Source organism: Ambystoma mexicanum, chromosome 2p, assembly GCF_040938575.1.
Source record: "Ambystoma mexicanum isolate Mex_15411 chromosome 2p, UKY_AmexF1_1, whole genome shotgun sequence".
Lineage (NCBI taxonomy): Eukaryota > Metazoa > Chordata > Amphibia > Caudata > Ambystomatidae > Ambystoma > Ambystoma mexicanum.
This window is the reverse complement of record NC_090923.1, coordinates 99,508,789-99,534,040: the sequence shown is the minus strand read 5'-3', so window position 1 is coordinate 99,534,040 and position 25,252 is coordinate 99,508,789. Positions and strand designations below refer to the sequence as shown.

The window sequence follows — 25,252 nt, the reverse complement described above, 5'->3', positions numbered from 1 at the left end:
GCAATGCCTGTTAAGTGAGTGGGCCTGGATACAAGTGGCACAATAGCAATGCCTATGCTGGCTTATTGTTTAAATACGTGTTAATAGTACACGCTTATTTTAATTGCCATAATTTCATTAAGTTTATTTTAATTTGCATTATTACATTAAATGAAACATTAGAAATACTATTTCTAGATAATGCTCTTATTGGTGGACTTCTATTAATGGTGTTCTTGCTAACGCTATGCTTAAAACGATTTTAATGAGGCTTTTTATGACTGCAGTAATTGTTAATGTGAAAATGTTGTGGCCAATTAGTCGCCGTCAACTCAGTTTCGAAGATTGGATTATTAGTTATGTCGTCCGTGTTTATTATTATTATTATTTTTTTGGACCACACCACGTTTGAAGGATGCTATAAACATCTCAGTGGTGCAATTCCCTGAATGCATAATGGGATCAATGGGGCCCATACATCATTTGCTGAGAGCTCCATAATTTACCATCATTTTAGATGCAACATTAGCTTAAATGAGATGTAACAATTGGAACAGTTTCGTTAGCAGATTTGTAATTACATCTCTTTATTAACGAATGCCACTTCGGACTGTCGTTACAAGACCCGGTTTGGCAATGGAGTTGGAGGCACAAGAGTAGGTATAATGAAGGCCCCCCTCCCCCCTTTAGGTGCGTCATTTTGCACGAAGCTGAAGGATAGGACCCAAAAGTGTACACGAGAACGGGCATTTCAAGGAGGGTGGCAAAGTCCATTCTCAGCCATTGGCTTAAGTGTTTCTCTACAGTGACAATGTCTAAAAACAGAACCACAAGATGTACAAACTGTTGAGAGGTTCAAAAACACCAGCTGGGCACCTTTACCAGTCCGCCCATAAAAGGTAACCCAGCTACAAAACATAAGCTAAGGCACGTGTGCCAATTTCTAATCACGTATTCGCATTACAAAGAAGGTTACCCACCATACATGTGTGCCATATGTGTAAACGAAGCCCCTATCTACATCAATACGGTTGCACAAAAACATGATCGCACACTCAAGAGTATTTTCAAGAACCTCACAAAGTCTAGAGCTGGAGAGACAGATCGGGAGCTAAAGACAGTCAGAGAAAAGGCGAGCGAGCGAAAAAGCGAGCGAAAGAAAAAGCTAGAGAGAAAGAGGGAGAGAGAGAAAGAGAGGGAGAGAGAGAGAGAGGGGGGTGGGGGGGAGAGGGAGACCGAGAGGGAGAGAGAGGAAGACCGAGAGAGACCGAGAGAGGAAGACCGAGAGGGGGGGAGAGAGACACCGAGAGAGAGGGAGACCGAGAGGGAGGGAAAGAGGGGGGAGAGAGAGGGAGATCAGGAGGAGGAAAGAGGGGAAGTGGGAGGGAGAGAGAGGGAAAGTGGGAGGGAGAGAGGGGGAAAGTGGGAGGGAGAGAGGGGGAAAGTGGGAGGGAGAGAGGGGGAAAGCGGGAGGGGGAGAGGGGGAAAGCGGGAGGGGGAGAGGGGGAAAGCGGGAGGGGGAGAGGGGGAAAGCGGGAGGGGTAGAGGGGGAAAGCAGGGAAGGAGAGAGGGAAAGCAGGGAGGGAGGGAAGGGAGGGAGGGAAAGCAGGGAGGGTGGAAAAGGTCCAAGAGAGAGAGTGAGAGAATCCGAGACAGAGAATCCGAGACAGAGTCAGAGAGAGAGAGCCAGAGTGAGAGAAGACCCAGAGAGAGTCAGAGCGAGAGAAGAGCCAGAGAGAGAGCCAGAGATCTGAAGCGAGAGGGTGAGATCGATAGCGAGATAGCAAACGCTCCACAGAGAGGAAAGAAGACCATCCCCCCCACTATGTTACACTCCCTTCATTGTACAGTGCTCCATTTCTTTCTATACAAGTTAACGCTATATAAATCTCCCAGACACATACTGCATACAGTCACAGACGGCCCTAAGAAAACACAGACTTTAGAGGATGGTTCAAGGGGTTTAGTTTGTAAAATTCAAATGATTCAGAAACTTGATGGACCCAAGGGCCGCCCTTCTCTCGTTTCCTGTGGGCCGCCACCTACCTAGTCCAGACTTTCCTATTCCCCAGCTTGTCAACAATGTAAGAAATAAACTAAGCTCGATACTTCACTTCTATGCTCTTGCGTTTTCTGCTCTCCTCCCTCCCTCTCCGCTCTTCCTACTTCTCTCCTACTTCCCCTCCCCTCATGCTTTCTACTCCTTTCATCTCTCTCGCCTCTACCTCCTCCTACTCAGTCTCTCCTGTTTTCCTTCCCTCCATCTCCTCCCCACCTCATTTTCCTCTACTCATTCTCCTTCCCTCCTCTTTCTTTCTAGTCTACTCCGCCTGGTCTACTCCTTTTCTTCTTCACTCACTCACTCACTCACTCACTCACTCACTCCCCTCGCTACTCCTTTTCCCGTCTCCTCCTTTACCGCTCTACTCACTCACTTCACTTCTAGGAGGGATCATGGTAACCCCCACACACCCCGACAGGGCCATGACCCTGTCACAATATATACATACAGATGCAGAGAGACAGATACAAAGACTGAGAAATGGATACAGAGAACATGTATAAGAACAAACGAGGGAGAACATGTCCATCTACAGATGTCCTATGAAGAGCCCAGGGCCCGAGTCGAGGGTACACGCGGGGGACGTAGTCCGCCCCAGTTTATTCAGAGGGTGGACTCAGTCCTCCCAGCTAAAATGAGAAACACTGAATGTCCTCTTTCAATATATGATTTAAAGGCGACCTCGGGAATCAAACCGCAGTCGTCAGGCTTGTAGGCTGGCCACTTCCCCCCTCTGCACTATATAACCTGATGAAAAAAGAAACTAAAAGGTGAAAGGTCCCATTTCGATACTGCAAGTCCCAGGGAAAACATTTGTATTGGTTCTTGGAGTTTAAAACATGCACACGTTATAACGTTTTCAAAAACACTATTAGAAGAAAATATCCTCTCTTGGTTTTGTGTGTGTGTTGATTTTATGAAAGGAAAATACTATTCGTCCTGTGCAATTTGGGTGGTTATGCAAAGCCAATTTAATGAAATGTGCATCTTTCACCTTGAAATGCTAATTTCCGGTGACGAGTCCCCCTACTTTAATTTTTAGGCCTTGACCCCTGGAAGAGCCTGACCAGTCCGACAAGATGCTGCCGTGCCTGTAATCGCATCTACTTGGGAGGCTGAGGCTGTCGGATCACTTGAGTCCAGGAGTTCTGGGCTGCTGTGTGCTATGTCGATCGGGTGTCCACACTAAGTTTGGCATCGATATGGTGATTCTGTGGGAGCACAGAACAACCAGGTTGTATAAGGCGGGGTGAATCGGCCCAGGTCGGAAACGGAGCAGGTCAAAACCCCCGTGCTGATCAGTAGTGGGTTCACGCCTGTGAATAGCCACTGTAAACCAGCATGGGCAAGACAGTGAGACACAGTCTTTTTTTGTGCTCTATATATGAAGTCAGTCAGTTCTAAAACAACACGTTTACAAAGAAAATCGCACAGAATTCCACATTGAGCGCACGCCAGAATAAAGATACTAAAAAAAATGTTTAAAAAAAAGAAAAAAAAGATTTGTGTTATTTACATTTGCTGGATTTGTGGCAGAGCCACCAGATTTCCAGTTGCCATGTTCATGGAGAGGGCTGAGGTGATCAACTAACTGTTTATGCTTCTGCATAAAAACGAATACATTGGAGAAGGATACACAGCGTGATCACGTTCTCCGAGTCATGGGAAAACATGGCTACCATACCAATCTCCTGGAAGCTGCTGGGGCAGGGCACACCACCCCTACACTCCGCCCAGCCTTACAGTGCCAATTTAGTGCAAGACTAGCTGCACATTTCCGAGCCCCTGAAGAGGATGAAAGTGTGGTTTTCTTATCCACCACGGGTTCAGGTAGTACGGAGAAAAGCCTGAAAAATTACTAGCCAATTGAGTATAATTGGCTTAATACGCTAGGTGACGCTCTCCAATCATTTTTAATCAGCTGGAGGTCAGAGGGTGCTCTTATGTGAGCGCTACAAGAGCTCCGAAATCAATCCTGAACAATCGCATCTCCCGGTGAATAATCCACCCTAAACCTACATCAAAACCTGGTCCCGCTGCAGGCGTGGGAGACGGCCACGGGGACCAGATACAGTCGAGTCACGCCACCCAAACAGACTGCCCGGTGGGGACCCGCCCACCCAGACCCAGGCGCTCTGCGGTGAACCACCAGGGACCATCGGACCCCCATCGGCATCGTGCTACCTGCTGTGGGGTCAAGACAGCAGAGAGGCGTCAAACTCCTGACAGAGGACCCTGCAGCAATGTCACACCAACAGTGGCAGCGAGTCTCCGGTCACGAAGGCGGGAGAGGGCGCGCAGCCGACCAGCAGCAGCTACATTTAATACCAGGTGAGTGTGCTGGCGGCCAGGTCCCCGAGTCACCACTCTACCCTCTGCCCTCTGCTTAGACAGCGACGCAAAGTCCCAGAGGAAGAAACCTCTAAAGACCCCTCCTAGACCAAAAAGATCACTGTCAGGGGTCTCCTGTGTACACTTGCCATATCTACTGGCCCTGGTGATCAGCGAACTGCCGGAACCGAGCAGCAGTACCCCCCCCCCAACCCCAGGGGCCACCAAGCCCTGGGGCCCCACAAGACACTTCCCTGCCGAGACACGGCTGGGAAAAATCAATGACACCACGCCCTGCCACGACCCAGGAACTAGAATTCATGAATACCAACCAACCCTAGGGAAACCAGACGGGCCCTCAGATCCTGCGCAGGCCGACAGGCCAAAACACCCCCAGACACCAGGTCCAAAATCAGAGTGGCTAACACGTCTCATCCTCCGAAGCTACTCACCACTTTCTGAACATTGCAGAGGAAACCCAGACCCACAAGCCCTCAGGCCTGGTCCCGAATGCACTCCACACACAGGTAACACAAAAAGCAAAGAACCCAGCTGCATGCCCATCAGATTACCCGCAGACCGGAGAACACCAAACTAAATAGTCGCAGACCCTGGCCTCAACTGCTGTCACTGAGCAACTCTACCTACCGTCAACCACCCGCCTTGCAATGTAGAGGGTGCTCTATAGCGGTAATACAAGAGGAACGCGGGCCTCAACCCCCCCCACCAACCCCTGCCGACTGAGCCGCCAAGAGCGGCCTACCATTCAACCCCACCTTCTACAACACCGAAACCCAGACAGAAGCGCCAGGGTTCGATCGCAGCGCAACCTTCGGTCCTCAACAGGTAGACACCTAAAAGAAGCCTGCAAACCGACCCGCTATCCAGAACCACCCCAGACCATCTAAGTACGGCAGGCAGAGGAAGATGCCCCCACGCTAGACCTCAACGACAAACAGATCACAAGAACCTGAGCTTTCTCATGCACCCTTACTGCCCCAATATACTCGATATAAGCACTTAGAAACCCAGCAAAATTACTCTGCAAAACAGATCCTGAACACTAACCAACACAAACCACAGCAGAAGCAGCCCAACACTGAGCCTGCCACAGCTCTCCACAGATAACAGGGAGATCCTGCCTAAATACGGCTGGCCTACAACCGCCCCAAGTCGCAGTGAAGGACAGGAGGAAACTCCCACAGTGTCTTCCCCGACCCTTGGGTCACCAACACATTGCTGACACAGGAACCATACTAATGAACCCCTGCTACAGACTATGGCCATCCGAAAATGGAGCTCCGGGCTTCCGACAAAGTCTGGCCAATCACACTACCATGCGCCTTTGCCCAGAACCGCAAACCCATCTCAGCCAGCCCTGTCGCAAATCGAGTCTGCTTACAACCACAGCACGATGGGGAGAACTGACAAGTCCCAAAGGAAACTGAACTTCGAACCCGGCACAGCGAGCAAGACCCCAAAACCAAATTACCAAATGGAGTCCCAGACCATAGAAGGAGAGCAAGATGATGAAGCGCTCATGCCTGTAGACATCCAGGAGATCCTACTCGACCTAAAAGCCGGAATAGGAAACTTAGACATCAAACTCGACACACTGTCGTCCAAAGTAGAAAGTAGACCTGCTACAACATTGCCTCGACAAAAACAGGGACAGGCTCGACACAGTCGTACAAAGGGTCTCTGACCTCTACGACACTCACCGCCAGAGTAACAGCACTGGAAAACCAAATGAAGGTCATAACAGCCAACAATGAGGACCTGGAAGGACGCTCACGCTACAACATCAGGTCGGTCGGAATAAGAGAAAGGCAGATTCCCGAGAAGATGGAAGAATTCGTCGCGAAGGTGTGCAAGGATCTATTCAGACCCACAGCCCTATCACAGCTCTTTGTAGTGGTAAGGGCCCACAGAGTGCCGACCGGTCGACCTATCCCAGGCACGGCCCCACTCCCAATCATCGCGAAACTCCTCAACTTAAAAGATAGGGACACGATCCTACGATTGGCAAGAGAAATGGCAAACCTCCAATTCGACGGTGACAACATTCATTCAACTTTACCCGGACTTCTCCTCTGCAGTGCAGACACTAAGGAGATCCTTCGCAGGAGTCAAATCCGGCTGCAAGACAATCAAATGTCATACTCCATGCTATACCCGGCAAAATTGCAAATTCAACATGATGGGAAACTCAATTTTTCAATTCACCTGAAGAGGCAAATTCCTTCCTAGACGGGTTGGGCTGCAGACAACCCGAAAACATCCAAAGATCACCAAGGCGAGACCTTGGCAGGAGAAACCTGCCCTGAGGCGAAGGGCCGCACACCTAAAACCATCTCACCGATACCAAAATCTCACACGGGAACCCAGAGATGTAACTTAAACCAAAGGGAGCAGACACTCTTGGACGGGGACTTGCGCCCCTAGCACAGCATCCAAAATGACTAAGGGGGAAGGATCGGTCACGGGCAAGTTTGGGGTTGCCCGTGCGAAGAAGGGAATTTATACTCAGTTTCAGGAACGCACAGGCTGTAGATCCACCACCTGTCACCCGACTCCACTTTCACCCAACCGACTCGGGCCACATCAATTCAATTGCCTATCACTACAAATCAGATGGCAGAGAATGACCACTAGAACAACCGCATCCACCAAAGACACTGACCACATCCGTAAGAGAAATACCTACGGCACGCTGTGTTAAACCTAGCTACATGGAACATCAGGGGGGCAATCGACCGTCTAAGACATGCAAAATATCTCAATTCCTCCAAAGACATAAGATAGCCGTAGCCCTGATTCAGGAAACACAGCTTCTCCCCAGCTCTGAAAACAGCTGGGCTCGTGACAGGGGATGTCACAGGTAATTCTCTTCATACTCCTTGTTCCCTAGAGGTGTCGCCATCCTGATCAACAAAAGAGCAACATTCAGGCTAATCTCCTCATAAAAAGACTCGGAAGGCAGAGCGCTCATTGTACGGGGAATCATAGAAGGAAAAGAGGTCGTCCTAGTAAACTCCTACGGGGCAAACACTGATGGTGGTAACAACTTTGATTGGGTGATGACGCACCTAGAAACTGCATGGTCAGGCACGATAATCTGGGGAGGCGACTTAAACACCCCATTGATCCCTCAAAGAAATCCCAAGGTGAAACGGCAGACCACCAAAGCAAGCCTTCAAATCCAAGAAATCTGCAAGGCCTATAATCTCATCGACATCTGGAGACAGTCACTGGGAAGCCCGGGAATACTCCTTCCATTCATGGTTCCACAACACGGACTCGCGCCTTGACTACTTGATGGTATCCACACAGAGCCAGCTCCATTGGGGACAATGTCAAATTCTACCAAGGACCGTCTCGGACCACTCCAGCGTCACTCTCAAATGCATCCTATCAGAGAGCATGAAAGTCCGGCCACAATGGAGATTCAAACCCGGATCCTTCCAGGACAAAGTTTTTGCAGATTAACTGCGCAAAGAAATAACCTCCTTTCTTGAACTGAACCAAGCATCAGTCACATTGGCCGGCACCCTCTGGGAGACGCTGAAATGCTACGTTAGGGGGTATGCCCGGCGAAAGCGAATGGAATATTAAAGCTAATCAGAAGAGAACTAGCCTCCAGCGAAGCCAAGCTGAAAGAGTCCGAGTCCGAATACACTGAGTCGAAAGACCTCAGATCCCTTGCGGCCCTCAAGGTAGTACTCGACAACTTTAGATCAATAGCTGAAAAGAGAAGAGCAAGTTACTTTCTTACCTGGTAACGCTCTTTCGATGGGATGGTCCGATGACGTATTCCATATCTATGACAGGTAAGCAGCACAGCTGTGGTCTGTCATAGATATGGAATACGTCGGAGGACCCAATCCCCTCGAACTAAAGTTTCTATCCCGAGGCCACAAAATCCGTCAATATGGTGAAAGTCAGAATCCCGGAGCCCTCCTGGCACGATTAATAGTAGCTGAGAGGAAACCCACCATAGTGGAGAGAATCCGAAATAGACAAGGAGACCTAGTATACACAGAGGAAGAAATAGTCGAAACATTCTGCATCGTCTATCAAGAACTGTATAGCACCAAATACAGCGCAGACCCAGTAGATCTACACCATTATCTCGAGAATATTGAACTATACTGGACCAGCGCCGAGCTGAGAGAACCACTAAATGTCCCGATTACCCTTGAAGAAATACTGAAAGCAATTAAAAACCTCCCCAACACCAAAGCTCCTGGGCCCGACGGTCTGATAGGCAAATTTTATAAAGCTCATGCCCACCTTCTGGACCCACTCCTGCTGCAAGTGTACGAAGAAGCGTTGGAAACTGGAACACTACCACAAACCCTGCGTCAGGCAAACATGATCTTCCTGCATAAACCAGGTAAACCACAGGAAGACTGCGCCTCTTATAGGCCAATATCCTTAAGAAATCTAGACAAAGGAATACTCGCCAAAATCGTTGACTACTCCCCTTGATGCCCGGTCTCGCACTAGCCGATCAAGCCGGCTTTATTCCCAGTCGCAACACGTCATTTGACATCGGAAGAATGTTTGGAGCCATGGAAGCACTCAACCCCGAGACTCAAGCAATAGCAGCCCTACTAGATGCCGAAAAGGCATTCAATTCAGTGGAGTGGCAATTTCTCTTCGAGGTTCTGCGGCGCAGTGGACTAGGTAACTTACTTCCTCAAACCCTTCTATACAAAATGACCCAAACTCCTTCATCGTCCCGAGGAACACCAGATCCTCAGAAATAAAACTACAGAGGGAGACCAGACAGGGCTGCCCTTTGTCAGCAGTGTTCTTTGCGCTGGTGATGGAACCCCTGGCATCCAAACTTAGAGCTCGCTACTTGAACAGAGGTCTCTCCATCTGACCCCACAAGATGATGATTTCCCTCTACGCAGACGATATAGCTTTATTCATACACAACCCCGCAGTGAACCTAAACCCAATCATGCAGGAGGTCATCAGATTCGGCAACTTCTCTGGACTAAAGATCAATCACTCCAAATCCATCATATTTCCACCTAACTGCGACGACCAAAGTATTTGCTGACGACTTTGGATTCAGCTGGTGACATTCTAAAGTCAGATACCTCGGTATCTTCCTATCCAGAGCCCATCAAGACATTCATTATGCTAGATAACTACAGGACAACAGTGGAAAAACTACAAAGTAAAATAAATAGATGGAAACTCCTCCCACTCACTCTCTGGGGCCGGGTATCTCTGGTCAAGATGGTGATCCTTCAAAATTCCTATACCTCTTTGCAAATATCCCCATACTACTATCACAACAGTTTCTCCGCCGAATCCGGAGCCTGATACTTGACTTAATATGGGCAGGTAAGGTGGCGAGAGTGGCATACTCCACACTTATCCAGCCCGTGTCAAAAGGCGGTTTCGCACACCCAGATCTGGAACGCTATTACTGCGCCTTTCAAGCCCAGTTCCTTGGGCACTAGTACGCTACAGATTTTATCAGATCCCACATCCAAATCGAACGAGTACTGGTGACCCCATACCTCCTCAAGACGACAATTTTAGGAAAACTCAGCATACCCCACACCACGCTAAATGTAGTCCATACTACATACGCCGTCTGGAAAAAGAATTGCACAAAAAAGTGGCATCCAAAGCAGGTTTTCACTTCTAATCCCAGCAAGATTCATAACCGGTGTTCCCTTAACCACGGAGAGAAAATATCTGACATGGTCAGACAAGCTACAAATAGAATCACTAGGAGACCTCTTCGTTGACACGTTTCCCACTCCACAGCAAGCCAGAGACAAAGGCGGTAACAACGCACTGGACCTGTTAATATACTTCCGATTTCGCCACTCACTCCAAACCAACTTCACCACGTTTCCTCAACAGCCACCCACATGGCAACTTCTTCACGGAGTGATACTATCACAAGGAAGTGGTAAACTAGTCTCAGAAATATACAAGTCGCTCCTGAACGACAGCGCCTACACCCTCAGTAGCCAAAAGAAGATGGGAGAAAACCCTGAAAACTACGATAGCAGACGAGGACTGGTCCTATATCCTGCCTCAAACCCAAAAGGTATCACTCAACACATGCTATAAACAAATACACTTCAATTACGTACATAAAGCGTACTATACACTGGCAAAACTCCACGCGCAATGAGCAACTACCCCAGCAACATGCGAACGCTGCAGAGCTCCAGATGCCGACTTTCTACATCTAGCGTGGGCATGCCCAAGCATAGCTCAATTCTGGAACTCAGTACTGGAAAAAATTGCAGCAATTGGCGGAACTCAACTAAATCGCGACCCCACACTGGCACTTCTTGGGTTAACCAGGCACCTACCGTCCTTCGGACGTAGACTGGCAGGGTTACTGCTGGTTCTAGGGCGAAGGAGGGTGGTAATGACTTGGGGACGTGGATCCCCCCCTCCTAAACTGCAATGCTGGCTAAAAGATGTGCCCTACAGTCAGGATGTTGAAACATGTTTCATAAAACTGCTACTGCTCCACACCCGGCCCCCAGACATCTGGGGCCCCCTACGTTGCATTCCTGATGTCCACCACGAGCCCACCTTCATCACAGAACTCATCCCCTGATCCCGGCTCCTGAAGACAGACATTACGCTAACGTCATTTGCTGAACATAAAATGTATGCAATATTTGTGGACTTGGGCTGCTGTCGGGTTTAGGGGGATGGAGTCGAGAGGGTGAAGCGGGAATAGATCTTTAGTTGCAGCCTGTGCAACGATGTTGCATTATTGTTATGTAAAAAAACAAAAAAAAGTTTAAAAAAAAAATAAAACCAGCTGGAGGTCTTCCTAAAAATAAGACAAGATTGTAGATCACTTTTATAATTTCTATTAAAAAAACTTTAGGGCTCTTCACCTTTTCCAGATGGTCATGCCTGAACAACAGCCTTCTCCAGGATTCTGCTATCGCTGTGAGATTCTGGAGTGGGGGCGTGGGGTGGGAAGAAAGTTTGGAGTTACTCTCACTACCTCACAGTAGAAAAAAGGGAAGACCCCAGGCACCGATGGACAGCCAGGTGAGCTATAGGCTTCTTGATGAAATCTTGCATCCCATTAAGAAGAACCTTTTTACAACAATTCCTAGGCTGAGTAAGCCAAACTCAGTGAACACAGCAGTAATCGGAGAGTCCTTAATCGGGGAAAGAAGTTACTCATGCAAGGCTCGTAACCTGAATTTCACTGCTGCAATGTAATCTTGGAACAGGGGGGATGGAGAGCATGGTGACTGAAGAATAAGGCAACAAGAAACACACCTATACAGGCAGAACAAGAGTGGTGGCACTTACCAGTGAGCCGAATAGCAGCAAAGCAGAAGGGATGAGAGGAGGCTGCTCCTTTTCTATGTATGCACTTCCCTTGAGAACACCACAGAGCTGCCATGTCTTCATTGAGTCTGGCCAAGGTGGAGCATTTCATCAAAGTTCAGACGACATCTTGTGAAATCTTGTAGGTTAGCCAGACACTGGCTTGGAAGATGCATCCTGACACTTCACTCAATTTGTTGCGCTTCATACCTTTCCTCCTACCTTAATCCCTTAATAGAACTGGAGTCACCCATTGTAACTGCTGGCACGCGATTATGGATGCGTAGGCTAGACAAACCGATTAAGGGGATAGGGAGCATGAAACCTAATCCTCTGTGAGCCAATCAAAAAGCCTAAGATGTCTTTTGATGGCAGCATATCACAAAGCGGTTGAAGGGTCATTGGTCTTGCTGGGGGGGAATTTCATTTTTGGTGCACCGACTCTTGGGAGACAGTCAGGGTCTTCTGAAAAGTCAGGAAAAGTCAGATTGTGGCAAGAAATGTTATTTTCAACACTCAATAGTGAAGGGGTCACAATAGACAGAGTCAATCAGAAAGCCCAAGACAATTTCCATCAGGTTCAGGAAGGAGCCTTCAGGGAGAGGTAACATTTGCTTTTGCTGCAGGACCCATAGGCTGAGGGTCGGCAAATGCTAAATTGTGGCAACACTAATGTTTTCATCCTGTGGAAGAAATGTGTTATGGGCCAGATGAACTACCCTCACATCCAATATGTTAATTAGGCAATTATTGAATTGTTTTATTATATCGCCTTCAGATGGCCTATAGATGCTTCCACCGCCTTCCAGGGAAGTGCTCGTCCAGAGCTCACTTGGAAGCAGCTTGTGGAAAGGCAGTCCATTTGTATTTTTTCTTGCACCCCCAGAGTTCAACAAAGCCTCCACTACACTTGCTCCTCCCTGGGGTTTGTCTTTTATGGCCACCACTCCTGCAGCTAGTCTTGTAAAGGCCTTCTGAACAACCATTGATAAAGAACAAAGAGAATGAAAGAACATTGATACAAGAAGCAATGGACACTGTCTGTATTGTTCACCTGTTGGTCTAGAGTACAGCCAGGAGATATACTCTTGCGGACCCTGCTTCTACAAACCCTCCCAAATAAAGGGTGTTTTGCATACCACGTGGAGGTGGCTAGTTTTACCTGCAAGGCTTGGCTACTGAAAGGCCTTGTGTAATAGTGGAAATCCTGATGTGCCATATGAAAGGAAATTCATTTGATGGGTCAGAAGTCTATATCTGGCTAGACGAATATACTTTTAAAAGCCTGCTACTGCTGCCATGCAACCCGAGGGGATGCCTTGGGACAAAAATACAAGACCCTGTTACTTTACTGTTATACTGCTATTTTCCCATAAATCCGACAAACCTTCACCGATTCCTTGCTACTGAAATGGCATCTCGTAGATGAAACGCACACATCCAGTAAAGATCAAGTGAGGTGTCAATATCTGGGACATTGCCTTCATTACCCACATGTTGGTAGCGAGGAGTGAAATGGGTCTGAAATACTTCCACCTAGCTGGGTGCCCTGTGATAGGGAAATTATGGTTGGAATCATAGTTTTGGGAAAGCGGGCGTGCTTCTTTGTTGCTGCCGAAGGTGTCCTCCCTTTTAGCATGTCTTGTTCCAGTAGGCTGACATTTAAGGTTTGTGGAACGGCAAAGTAATCTTACCCAGGGGATGCTTTAATACACTGATTAAAACCCTTCTTGTAGGGCTGCACAACAAGTAATTGGTTCCTTGTTTCATTCACCTGTCTAAGCAACATACTTGATGGTATCATCTTCCATTTTGCAAGGAGGGACTTTAGGACCATTGTTGAGTCAAGATTTTGGGATTTGATTTTCTGCTAGTTTTAAAGACTGTCCATTGTAGGCTCTTCATTTTAGTTTATTAATCTGAGATATTCAGAAATACAGTTGACAAATGCACATAGTAACCGAAAGGTTAAAAACTGTTAAAGACTTAAATATGGTATACATTTTAACACACTCATTAAATAAATAATAACAGAAACAAGGAAGGGGAGGGGAGACAATGTAATAATGATCAATTTATGGTGGTTTACTAAAATTCGAATTAGGTTGAAAACGCTTTACACCATCAGTAGGAGGATTATGATTAAGAAATTCAATGAAGGGTGCCCATCTAATTTGAAATTTGATTATTTGGCTTTGTTGCACCAGATTCAATTTGGTGAGTAGAACAAACCAAATTCCACCATTCATCAATTTGTAAACAATGTGTATCTTTCCAATGCTAAGTGATCATGTGTACAGAAAGGGCAATAAATAGTTCAAATGAGCATGAGATTTTATATGAGCGAGATAGTTATACCCAAGGAGGTGATAAAGATGTTATATAATGGCAAGGGTGCAGGAAATTTGAAAATCTCCCATATTCTTTCCCAAAACAGAGTTACAATGCAATAAAAAAAATCATGTGTTTAAAAGATGCCCCTTGAGCGTTTAATTACCTAAGATATCTAAGGATGTAGCGCAGAATCTGAAGATCCATTAAAGGGTAAAAACCCATGAACTGAGTGACATTCGCAGCCATGCAAATGCAGAAAATTATACACCAAATATTTTCCAAAAGCTCAGTGGATCTGCTAAAATCACCATGCATTTCCCAGGCCAATTCAGCCTTTGATTTATCGTCCGGAATTTTCTTTTGAACCATAGGTTTATAAATAATGGAGGCTTTAATTTAAGTGGATTTCAGAGAAGCTAGTCGGAAATTGTTTTTGACATAAGAGCAAGAATCTCAATTAGGGTAGCATTCATTAATTTAGTGTGCAGGTGTCTTCGAGGTAATGTCTAGTTTCTAGAGAGTGACACGGGATAGGTATTCTATCCTGGTATAATTATTGAATATAAACAATGCCTTTATTAAAGCAAGAGAGACAGAACACATTTAATGGTCAATCTTAAGGTCCTTAGTATACCATAAAGGAGTATCATACTTAGCTGTGTAAATCCGCATAATAACAATGAAGGAAGTTCCATTCATGTTTTAGACATGAGAACAGTACATTTTCTTTAAACCAATGGAAAGAGGGGAGGAGGTAGTTATTTTGCCTTTAACGTCACTGTGGTATGCAAGCTCTTCACTAATGCTTATGAAGAGGCATTCATTAATGTAAGGAGGTCATCAGTAGGTAACTTCAACAAAGAAGGTAAACAATCACTAGTCTGAAGTACAATGTTGCCACCAATTGGGCAATCTGTTCTGAAGGTTTCGGTGGAAAGCAAGAATAAGGGAGCATCTTCCTGATTGCGTCCTGCTGATTCTCGGGCTAGTAGGGGTGTTTGCATCCGGATTATTTGCTATTCAGTCCTGAGCCGGAATATGAAAACCTGGAGCTTCTGACCAGGCCGTTCTCGGTGGTCAGGCCTTTTGCGTTACTACTAATGAAATTGCTGTTTGCAAATCATGTTGTACCACTTGATGTCAAGAGAACCATTTCTGACCATTAGGGCTCTCCAAGTGGGGAGTTCTCATGCCACTGAAGAAAACTTCATAGAAAACAGGATAGTGGTGGGAACTTGGAGGATTACAATGTCTAGCAAAGATGCCAGCAATTCTGGGGATCCCCATGGGCACTCCATGTGACAAACCAGGGCTTCCAAGGTGGCTGCAGAAGACGTCAGAAGAGCAGGAAACCTGTCTCGCCTGGTGTTTTTTAAAGAGATTTTGACACGCATGCAGAGTGCACTGACAGGGTCATGGATTGTTATGAAGCATGCATGTCCCTGCCTGGTTGTTCACTGGATTCATGCTATGAAAGGCACTGGACACTCATCTCTGGCATGGGAGTCCGGTAGACCGACAACGTCTTATAAAGATAGTCAAGTGGTTAAAGGTAAGAGATGACTATTGCATGGCATCCCACCTCCTGCACAGCCAAGGAGACAGCAAGCAGCTAATGTGTGGGGCAACACATTCCAGCCCAACTCATAACATGACAGTGTTACGACATGTACTGTGGGCTGGGGACAGCGCGAAGTACAATATATGCAACCCAATGCAAATAGCATGCACATACGACTCCTAGTGTTTCCCCAACCACACAGTGGTCAAATAACACAGATAGGATGCATGCTCAGGAGAAGAAAATCACCATTTCACCTTAACTGAAATAAAATATGGAGTACATTAAAAGTCTGCTATGATAAAGCACCTACACGCTTATGTCAGTATCCAGAGATTTATCTAAGGGGAATAGTTAACTGACTCACAATATAAAATGCATGAAGGGATAATAGAGCGGCCAGGCAACATTACCGGGAGATTATATTTTCTTTAACAATTTACAAGTTTCCTTGTTTTTTATGTGTGTTAAAGGGAAGTAGAGATTTAATGCATCACAGTGTGTTCTTTTGTGGAGCGAGGAGGAGACTGTCACACAGGAGGCACGTTTCAGGCTATAGACTTTTATTGGTGATCAAATAAAAAAAGAAAACCCTGTCTGGCCTTAGTTCTAAGAGGGGTTTCCCTGCCTCAACGAATTCTAAGGAATGCGCCGGGATGTCAGTCTAAACCAAAAAATGGCAAAAAACCTATTTCCAACCCTCACACTATATAATCAAACAACCAACAAAGGTGGTTGTCTTAATCTGGAAGAATTGTTTCTTTCTTCTGAATGATGGCCAAAGTTCACTACTGTGCAATACAAATTACATGCTCTCTTTAAGGGGTAAAACCAAAAGTCTCAAAAAAAGTTCCTTGGATTGAGTCTCCAATAAGGCATATAAAATAAAAAAAAATTGTATTTTCACAGTGTTAGGGGGATGCCCCTATGCCCCTAACCTTTCTAAAGTTTCTCAAAAACATGACCATTGGTGGGGCAATGTCTCCCTTCCCACTAACCGTGCTCTGGTTTCTCAGGGTGCTCTTTCGCATAAATGTAATAGCAGGTTCACTAACCTGTCTGGTACTGACACGAGTAAGATGGCACAAGGATGCATTTTGTTTCATACTTCAATTGGGGTCCCTGACCCAGTTTCCTGCTTCATAGGCTTTTAGGGTTTACGGTGGCTTTCCAGCTTTGGTCATTGGGCAGGCAATTATGCTGCTTCTTAGGGTCTCAGACCCCGTCAATGGCAATGTCTCTTGGCACACTCCAAGACCCGGTATCTTCTTGGCGTCGTCATGGCCCCGTTTCCCGATCGTGCCCCATTTCTCTCCTGCATACATCGCGCCTCTGTGCCGTGCTCATAAGCAAGTCCGGCACACCTTGCTCCTTATGGCTGACCTCTCGCTGTTGCTCCAATCTTCGTGGAGATCGGCTGGCTTTAACACAGTTGACCCAGTGTGGATGCCCGAACTTCCTGGTTCATGTCCCCAACAGTGGTCTTTCCCTAGATCCATCTTGATGATTCCGGGCGAGTCTGTTGGCCTCTTCCTCGTCTCAGTATTCCCTACCTTACTGGTTTTAAGGAAACAGATAGGGACACTATGAATGGAGTTGTAGGGGTTGAGGAAGGCTGGTTAGGGGGCTTTGGGGATACAATGTTCTCCCTGAATCATCACTCATCCCATAGTGGGCTTCCCTCCCCATGAGATCCACCTGCAAAGTACTCCCCCCCCCACCCTCTCCCCCCGGGGGACTATCAGGTAGGGGCCTCGCCTCCCTGGCCTAATGGGAAGGGGCTCCAACGGGAGAAGCAACGACATCTAGGGATTCATCACAAGGGTCAATGAATTTAAATTTAAAAAAATGTAATCTAGATAGGTATTTTGTCATGAAAAATCTTCACTTGCTATTGTAGAAAAGGTATCTGTAGTTAAGAGGTACTTCAGAGTTTATGAAAATTAATGAAGATCACACATTTGAAAAATACTGCATAATCAACTGTCTCATGATGGGTCTTTAAGTCCAGTATCCTCAACAGAGGAAGTTACCATGAAACAACCCAGCCACCCCCCCTCCTTCTCCACCCCTCTTCCGTGCTCCCAGCTCCTCCAATCACATAATGGCAATTTGAATCCATGATCCAAACCCTATTTCAGGTTCATTGAGCCTCATAGATTGCTAACCACATCTTAAACTGTAAGTGGAAAAAACCAGCTTCCCACTGAGGCAGGCAAAGCAGGGGCTCACTGAACTATTGATCGCATAATTCACAGATGTCAAAAATACATCTTGCAGAAATTACCTGCAGAAAAACATGTAAATGTTTTTTCAAAAAACAAAAGTATGACTTCCGAATCTTTCAGTGACTGGCAAATATGGAAATAGCACTGGGTGAAAATATTATCTACATCCAACAGTCTTGATAGTTGAGGGACCACTCAGAGATTTGAGGGCTCTGGCAGATACCCGTTTCTGAGAATAGGATTCTATAACCAAAGGAAGGTATATCGATGTGTGTCCAATGGCAATACATCCAAGGAACACCGGGAATCTAAAGAGTCTTAAACAAATAACAGACCCTCAGTTTGATAACTCTGAATAAACCAATACACATCAATATAAAGAAACACCTCCAATGTTCATACAAAAATAGCGAGGAAACTTAAGAGTCCTGCCAAGGTACACTTAATATGGCTGTACTATGGAACCCGTGGGGAGAGGGTCCATATGATAGGTATAATTATAAGACTAAGTGAAGCAAAGTGTCTAATTTTAGACATGTGTGTCTTTTTATCCCTAACAGGGAATCCCTCCAAGAAACCAGGGAGAGAATTAACTAAGAAAAAGAATTCACCATATGTTACACCTAGGATGTTCTAAGTGCCCCCGATGAATGTCGAGAATATTAGAGCTGATAAAGCAGAAATGTGTACAAGTTGGGCTACTAGTATATTTTTATTTTATTTGTTTGTAAAGCGCACCAAGCTCTGAGGCATCTGCATGCATTTCTTACATTAGGTAGGTTACATGTTACACACAAGCTGCACAGTTTCTTATAGTTTGCTAAGTTAGCACGCAGATTAGACCAGACATTATGTGTTAGCAATGTGAAACCGGGGCTAGCAGAGAGGCCAAAACTAGGGCTCTTGAGCCAAGAGCCAGTTTTTTACATTACTTCTGAACGAGTTGTAGGAATGTTATATTCTTGATGTAGGTAGTGTGTTCCACAATTTAGCAGTTACCACAGGAAAGCTGCTACCTCCTGCTATCTGTAGCTTAAACCTAGGGATCTTACGGCAGGGTGCTTGGGCAGATCTGGATGGGCGATCTGAAATGTTACGCGAGAATTTGTTGGACAGTTATCTAGGCGCAAGGTTCCTAAGTGATAGGGCTTTAAAAGCAATTATTTGATTGATAGATAGCCCGTTCAAGTTCCGTCTGGCTTCAGAGATGTGTTGGGCTCTGGGGATATTCAGCGCTGCCCTGATGGCGTTGTTTTGTAGCACTTGCATCTTTATGTTCTGGTGACAGGTCCCTAGATACAGCGCATTGCAGTAGTCTAATTTTGATATAACTAGAGCTCTAGTTATAGCCGTGCAGTTGGTTGTGGTTAAGAAATGCCTACATGCAGTGATTAATTTGCATGTCTAGGCCGTCGAGGATGCTATTGCATTTATTTGTCTGCCTAAGGTTAGGGAGGAGTCAATATAGATGCCAAGGCTTTTCACATCCTTGGAGACCCTGATGGGGTTGCCGTCTATATTGAAGGCGTCAAACTTTGCATCTAACTGGTTGAGTTTATGTTGGGATCCTAGGGGAAGTAGCTCTGTTTTATCGTCTTTAAGACAGAGTCCGTGCTTATCCATCCAAGCCTGTATGACAAGGTAGATGCCATTAAGTGCTTTAGAATCCTTTTTGCAGTCTCCGGTGATGGGATGAGTATCGGGGTGTCATCCGCGTAATTAATGTATGTGACGCCCAGATAGTCAAGGTCATCGAAGAGAGACTTTGTGAACACATTGTATAGGGTTGGAGACATGCATAAACCTTTGGGGACTCTGCATGTGACTGGTGCAGGCTCGGCAGAGTCTGAAAATGAGAAAACCCTCATTGATCTGTTAAGGAATGACTATCGGAGAAGTGTGCTTCAGTGGTTACATAGGACTTTGTGGTTTACTAAGTTGAATGCCGCCAAAAAATCTAGCAGTAAGAGGACAGCGAGTTTGCCATTGTCTTTTAATTCTATTAGTGTTTTAAGGTCAATCATGGCTGTTTCCGTACCGTGTCTTCGTCTAAAGCCTTATTGCATGACACCGAGTACGTTATTTGTTTCTAAATGCTCCTGAATCTGCATGTAGGCCGCTCTATCCAGGATTTTCTATAGAGAAGGGACCGTGGTGATAGGTCTATAATTGGTAGGGATATTGGGGTCGTAGGTTGGTTTCTTAAGTAATGGAAGAACGCAAGCATCTTTTAAGTTGTTGGGGACTATGCTTGTATTGAATGAGGCGTTAATTATGGTGGTGATAAAAGGAGCCAATTCCTTGACTGCCTCTTTGATGATGGGGCAGGGCAGATGTCTCCGTGGCATCTTGGCGGATTTAATTTAGAGATTATGTCCTCTACATCTTTGGTGGAGAGAAGTTAAATAGTTTGTGGTTATTCAGGTGTGGAGCAAATGGAAAAGGCTGGGATATGGCATTAGGAAGACTCATTTTTTGGATTCCATTTTACCTTGAAGCATAGTTATTTTATCCAGAAGCGCTTTCTGAATGTTGGTGCACCAAGTGGTGTCTTTGGTACATGTGTCGGGTGGTGCAGTGGGGGATTCTAACTGAGTATATTGAAGAGTTCTTTGGTGCTCAATTTGGCTTTTTTTTACTGTGGGCTCGCTTCTTTGTAGTTGAGGGATGCTACACGGAAGTTGTAGGGATCTGAGGTGCAGCGTAAACCAAGAGTTCAAGTGCGCACAAGGTTTAGCCTTATGCAATTTTAGCGATTGTATTTATGGCATGCACTGAGTAGGGTCTGGTTGGAGAGTTCCACTAACACAGTGGGGTCTGTGTGAGCGTTGGTCGTGGCATTGGTGATGGGTTTTCTCTAATGTTAGGTCACGATTGTTCCTCGTGCATAAAAGGTGGGTAGAGGTTCTGATTGATACCCTGGTTGCCTTTCTTTATGGTGAAAGCATGGAGCTAGGTCTCTTTGATTGCTGAGATGTCAGGATCCTGAGACGTTATGTAGTCGGCGATATCTAAGGCATGCGCTGGTAGGGATCTAGCGTTGATGAGTGCGCCCTTAATGGGTGAGGTGGCTTTGTTGTGACTGCATTTTGTTAGGGAAGTATTCTTTCTGGCCGAGGTGGCCTTGTTCGCTATAAACTTGGGGAGGTCAGCTGTATTAGTTGTTGTGGTAAGATCTTTGGTCATGGTGGTGGTTTTGGGGTTAGGTGGCGAGTGGGCTCGCAGGAATCTAGAGCCTTGTCAATCATTTCTGTGTTGGAGTGAGCAAGGTTGATTAGATGTGGGTTTTGTGGCAAATTGTTTGATCCATAAGATAGGTGTGTTTAGGAAAGGATTGTTTAGTGATGTTGGTATTGTAGGTGTGAGTTTGGAGGGGACGTGAAGGCAGGAGCGTATCAACGAAGTTTAGGAGATCATTTATAGGCACAATACGAAGTGGTGAGATATTTGTTTTCATGCTTTTACGGTTTTTCATATATGCGAACTCATGGTCTGTTGTAAATTTTATACTTTTGTATGAACATTTGAGGTGCATTATTTCTTTATATTGATGTGTATTAAATTGGTTTATTTACAGTTAGTGAACTGAGGGTCTGTTATTTGTTTAAGACTCTCTAGAGTCTCGGTGTTCCTTGGATGTATTGGCATTGGACACACATCGATTTACCTTCCTTTGGTTGTAGAATCCTTAGTGTGACCCACTCAGTAGGAAGCCATTGAGTTCACAGTGGGAGTACCATTGTAAGATGCATGCTTCGGAGAATATACTGCCCAAGTCTGGTGAGAATTCCATATTTCACACTATAATCTGATATGATATGGTATTTGTAACGCGCCTATACACAAGTGTTTCAAGGCGCGACGAGGCAGGGGGGGGCAAGGGGAGACGGACAACGATCCTACTAGGCCAGGTGTCATTCAGATCGCGCAAGTGCAAGGGTAGGGGGACTGGGAAAAGTGCAGGGGAAGGGGAGAGGGGAAGTGCAGTACCTGGTTAGTAGAATACAAGATAAATAGTAGGGCCAGCTGGTGGCAAGTGTAGGGTAAGTGCCGGGAGAAGGGGCTGTAGGATACAGAGACAGTCCCGTAGTGCAGGGAGGCAGTGCAAGGAAGAGAGGCTGGGCCAGGACACGAGATCGGTGAGTGGCCCAGTTGCAGATTCAGTGCAGGTTCAGTGATTTTAGCAGGGGAGAGATGGGGAGAAAGCGGAGGCAAAGAGGAAGGTTTTGAGGTGCTTCCGGAACCAGAGATGGTTCTCCTCAAGTTTCAGGGAGGCAGGAAGGCTGTTCCAGAGGGAAGCCCCTGCTGCAGCGAGAGATCTACCCCCAGCTCGTTGCTTGGAAAAGCGGCTGACCCTGAGATGGTTGGAGGTGGATGAGCGAAGGGCTCGAGAAGGAAGATATTTAGGAAGAGAGAGTTGCAGGTATTTTGGCCCAAGGCCCCAGAAGGCCTTATGGACAATGCAGAGGGTTTTGAACTTAATCCTTGCAGCCACTGGGAGCCAGTGTAGTGATTGCAGTCCTGGAGAGATATGGTCCCTGGGCTTGAGGCTAAGGACAAGTCTCTAGATCTGCAAACTAATACACAGCCTTTATGTCACGGAAAGCTGCACACAACGGTTTTGACACACGGAGCAGAGCATGCGATTCTGAATCTGTTCCCGATGGTATTTATTGGAAGACCATAATCAGCAGGTACGATACTCTAGTGTCAAATTTCAGCAACAGAATGCTGTGCATCGCCCATCAAACAACAATCCATCCAAATATACAAGTGCCTTCCTAAGAAAAAGTTTAAGTTTCTCTGTCAGTGTAAGGATTTTCTGCAATTCCACATTAACCATTCTGTAAGAGGATGATATTGTGTACAAGTAGCCATCCAACGGGGCCACTGTACAAAATTGCAAAAGGCTGGTTTTAATGGTGGAGTACAAATGAGGAGCTAGAGTCCCAAACAGCTTTTCTCTGGAGTAGAGTTCCAGGGAAGAGCACAGTGCAAGCAGGGGGTAGGTTGTGCCCTTGGAGAATGGAGGATGCACTAGAGTGGTTTCCTTTCAATCTGGATCAGAGCTCCCACTCTGGAGAACACCGCCCAGATCCATTGCCAATTGCAAGATATCCTAAGATGAATATGCAATGGTGCAACGTCATACAGGTTTACAGGTGTGGGCCCTCCTCATGACCAAAGACAAAGGTGCTTCTTCAAGGATTTGGTGTCCTCCTGGTGCACTATTCTGCTTCTAATCTGTGTACCAGGAGCATCTGCAACCAGCAAATCATATCTAATCACCTAGGAAGAATCAGTCATACAGTTTGCAAGACGGTAATCACCAGCTTAAGCTCTCGCTCATGAACTCTTTCATAGTTCATAAAAGCGTACGGTGCAAGATGCTCCATCTAAATGACGAGTGCACCATGGGGCCACTGGTGTCACGGCCACCAAATATTAAACCTTGCCATTATGTGGACAGAAGGCTAAAAACCCTGAGATGCACATGGGTAGTAGCTTTTCAGAAATGTTTGCAGAATAATTGAAAAGAAATTTGTTTCATGTATTTTGCAATCACAAATTTATCCTAAGACTGCACAGGTACTTTTATATTAATTGTGTAACCTCATTAATTTCTGTATTATTTTTTCTAATGCTTGAACACTAGCCCAATGGCACGAAAGCACTGGCCAAGAGGTTACCTAGAACACACAGATTGGAAGCACATATGGTGGAATTAAAAAAAAAAAAAAAAAATTATATATTATATATATACATACACACACACTATGTGGATTTATACCATGCACCGCTACCAGCCAAGGGCATTCTCCAGGTGCTCCATTACACGAAGAACATCATAGGCAGAACATACAATAATGGCTGCGAAGCTAGGGATAACGGACCAGCAGTCGACACATTAAAATGGTAGAATAATAAGGTTAAGGAAAGCAGGATAGATCATTAAAATTAGGATTTTGCAGGTTATGGAGATGGGGGATACAACGCAGTACAGGCAGGGGATGTAGGCTATAGTATGGGAGGCAGAGTCAGCCTGCGTCAGAGAAGCTCCACGGCTGCGCCTCCGATGAAGCTTAAAATTTCGACCTTCCTAACTGGACTGCTAAATCCCTAGGTCTTCACCAGAGATTGAATCCCTTGCTTCCACACTTATTATAAAGATTGCCTGAAAGCGTAAGCCTTCAGTGAAAGCGGGTCAATTAATGGGTAGGTGTTTTCAGGCATTTAACGCACTACCAGAATCAAACACCATTCGGAAAAGCCTCTATAATTTGGCCATCGAGAACCATAGCGGATTTACCGCTTGAAGCCGATGGTAAGAATTAATCATTTTAGAGGTCCAAGGGAGTGTAGGTAAAACATAACATATGGAACACAAGCAAGGGCTCAGATCAAAATAGGGATCTACAATGGATCCTAGAGATTTCTGCGGATCCGGCTATATGGTCAGATCACTCGTAGGCAAGTAGGCAAGAAACGTATCACACCCGCTTGACCCCGATCCCCAAAGATGGAACTATTGTCTATTCACTGTCATCGCTATTTCAATTACAGTTTAAATGAACTGCACCTCCGCCCTCACCATTTCCCAGTCACTCCCCCATCCTATTGAACTTCTGTACACCCCACTTAAAAGATTGCAACAATAATGAATACTTTCTAAAGCCCGCCTTCCAACTAATTGGTTATCCATTTGCACATTTCATCTCCAATTTTTTGATTGATGTCGACTAAAAAAAGCCGCTGGACTGAATGCCTTTGCAAAATCCCCCGGAAGCAGCCTCACACCCTCCCGATTATATATCCAGCCTCTAAACAGAGCACGGCAGTTCACTTTGCATAAGAAAAAAAGAAAAAAAAAAACTTTTAATGAATCAACAAAAAGCCTAAGCAGACTAGCGTGCCTATTTAATGGAAAAAAAGGTTCCATGTCATTTCATCGACGGGTGCAATTTCAATGTTTTTTTTTTTTTTTATGAGTACGATTTTTGGAGGGGTTCCTCTCTCAGCCCCCCATCCCCAATTGTTTACCTATTCCCGACCCCCCCAAACCTTATATATACACACACACTTTTTACACTTTTCCAACCGCCCTATATATTTCGATTCGTTTTTTCAGTACAATGTACTGGGGGGGAGGAGGGCAATCAAAATTGCACCAGGCGATGAAAGAACGTTATACCGAAAAAACCAACCTTCTCATTGTTGCCAAAAATGGCCCCCTCGGTAGCCAAAAGAGGCAGAGAAGGCCCCAGATAGCCAAACCGCTTATGGCGGGGTGAAGCGGGCAAAGGTATGGAGCAGTCGCTTACCATCTGATAATAAGACACCAAGGATTGGACTGGTTCAAATTCATTCTTCTTGCACATTTTCTTGCAAACCTCCGGATCTGCATCTGTC

The 25,252-nt window shown here is 45.8% G+C and overlaps 1 protein-coding gene across 3 annotated transcripts in view; it reads right to left on the bottom strand.

Moving 5' to 3' along the window:
- NCKIPSD (NCK interacting protein with SH3 domain) overlaps positions 1–25,252 on the bottom strand; it is a 651,336-nt gene that overhangs the window by 245,619 nt on the left and 380,465 nt on the right. For all 3 annotated transcript variants that reach the window (XM_069643331.1, XM_069643334.1, XM_069643332.1), the window contains exon 7: positions 25,165–25,251. In XM_069643331.1, coding sequence (XP_069499432.1) covers positions 25,165–25,251 — 87 coding nt within the window. The remainder of the gene's footprint in view (positions 1–25,164; position 25,252) is intronic.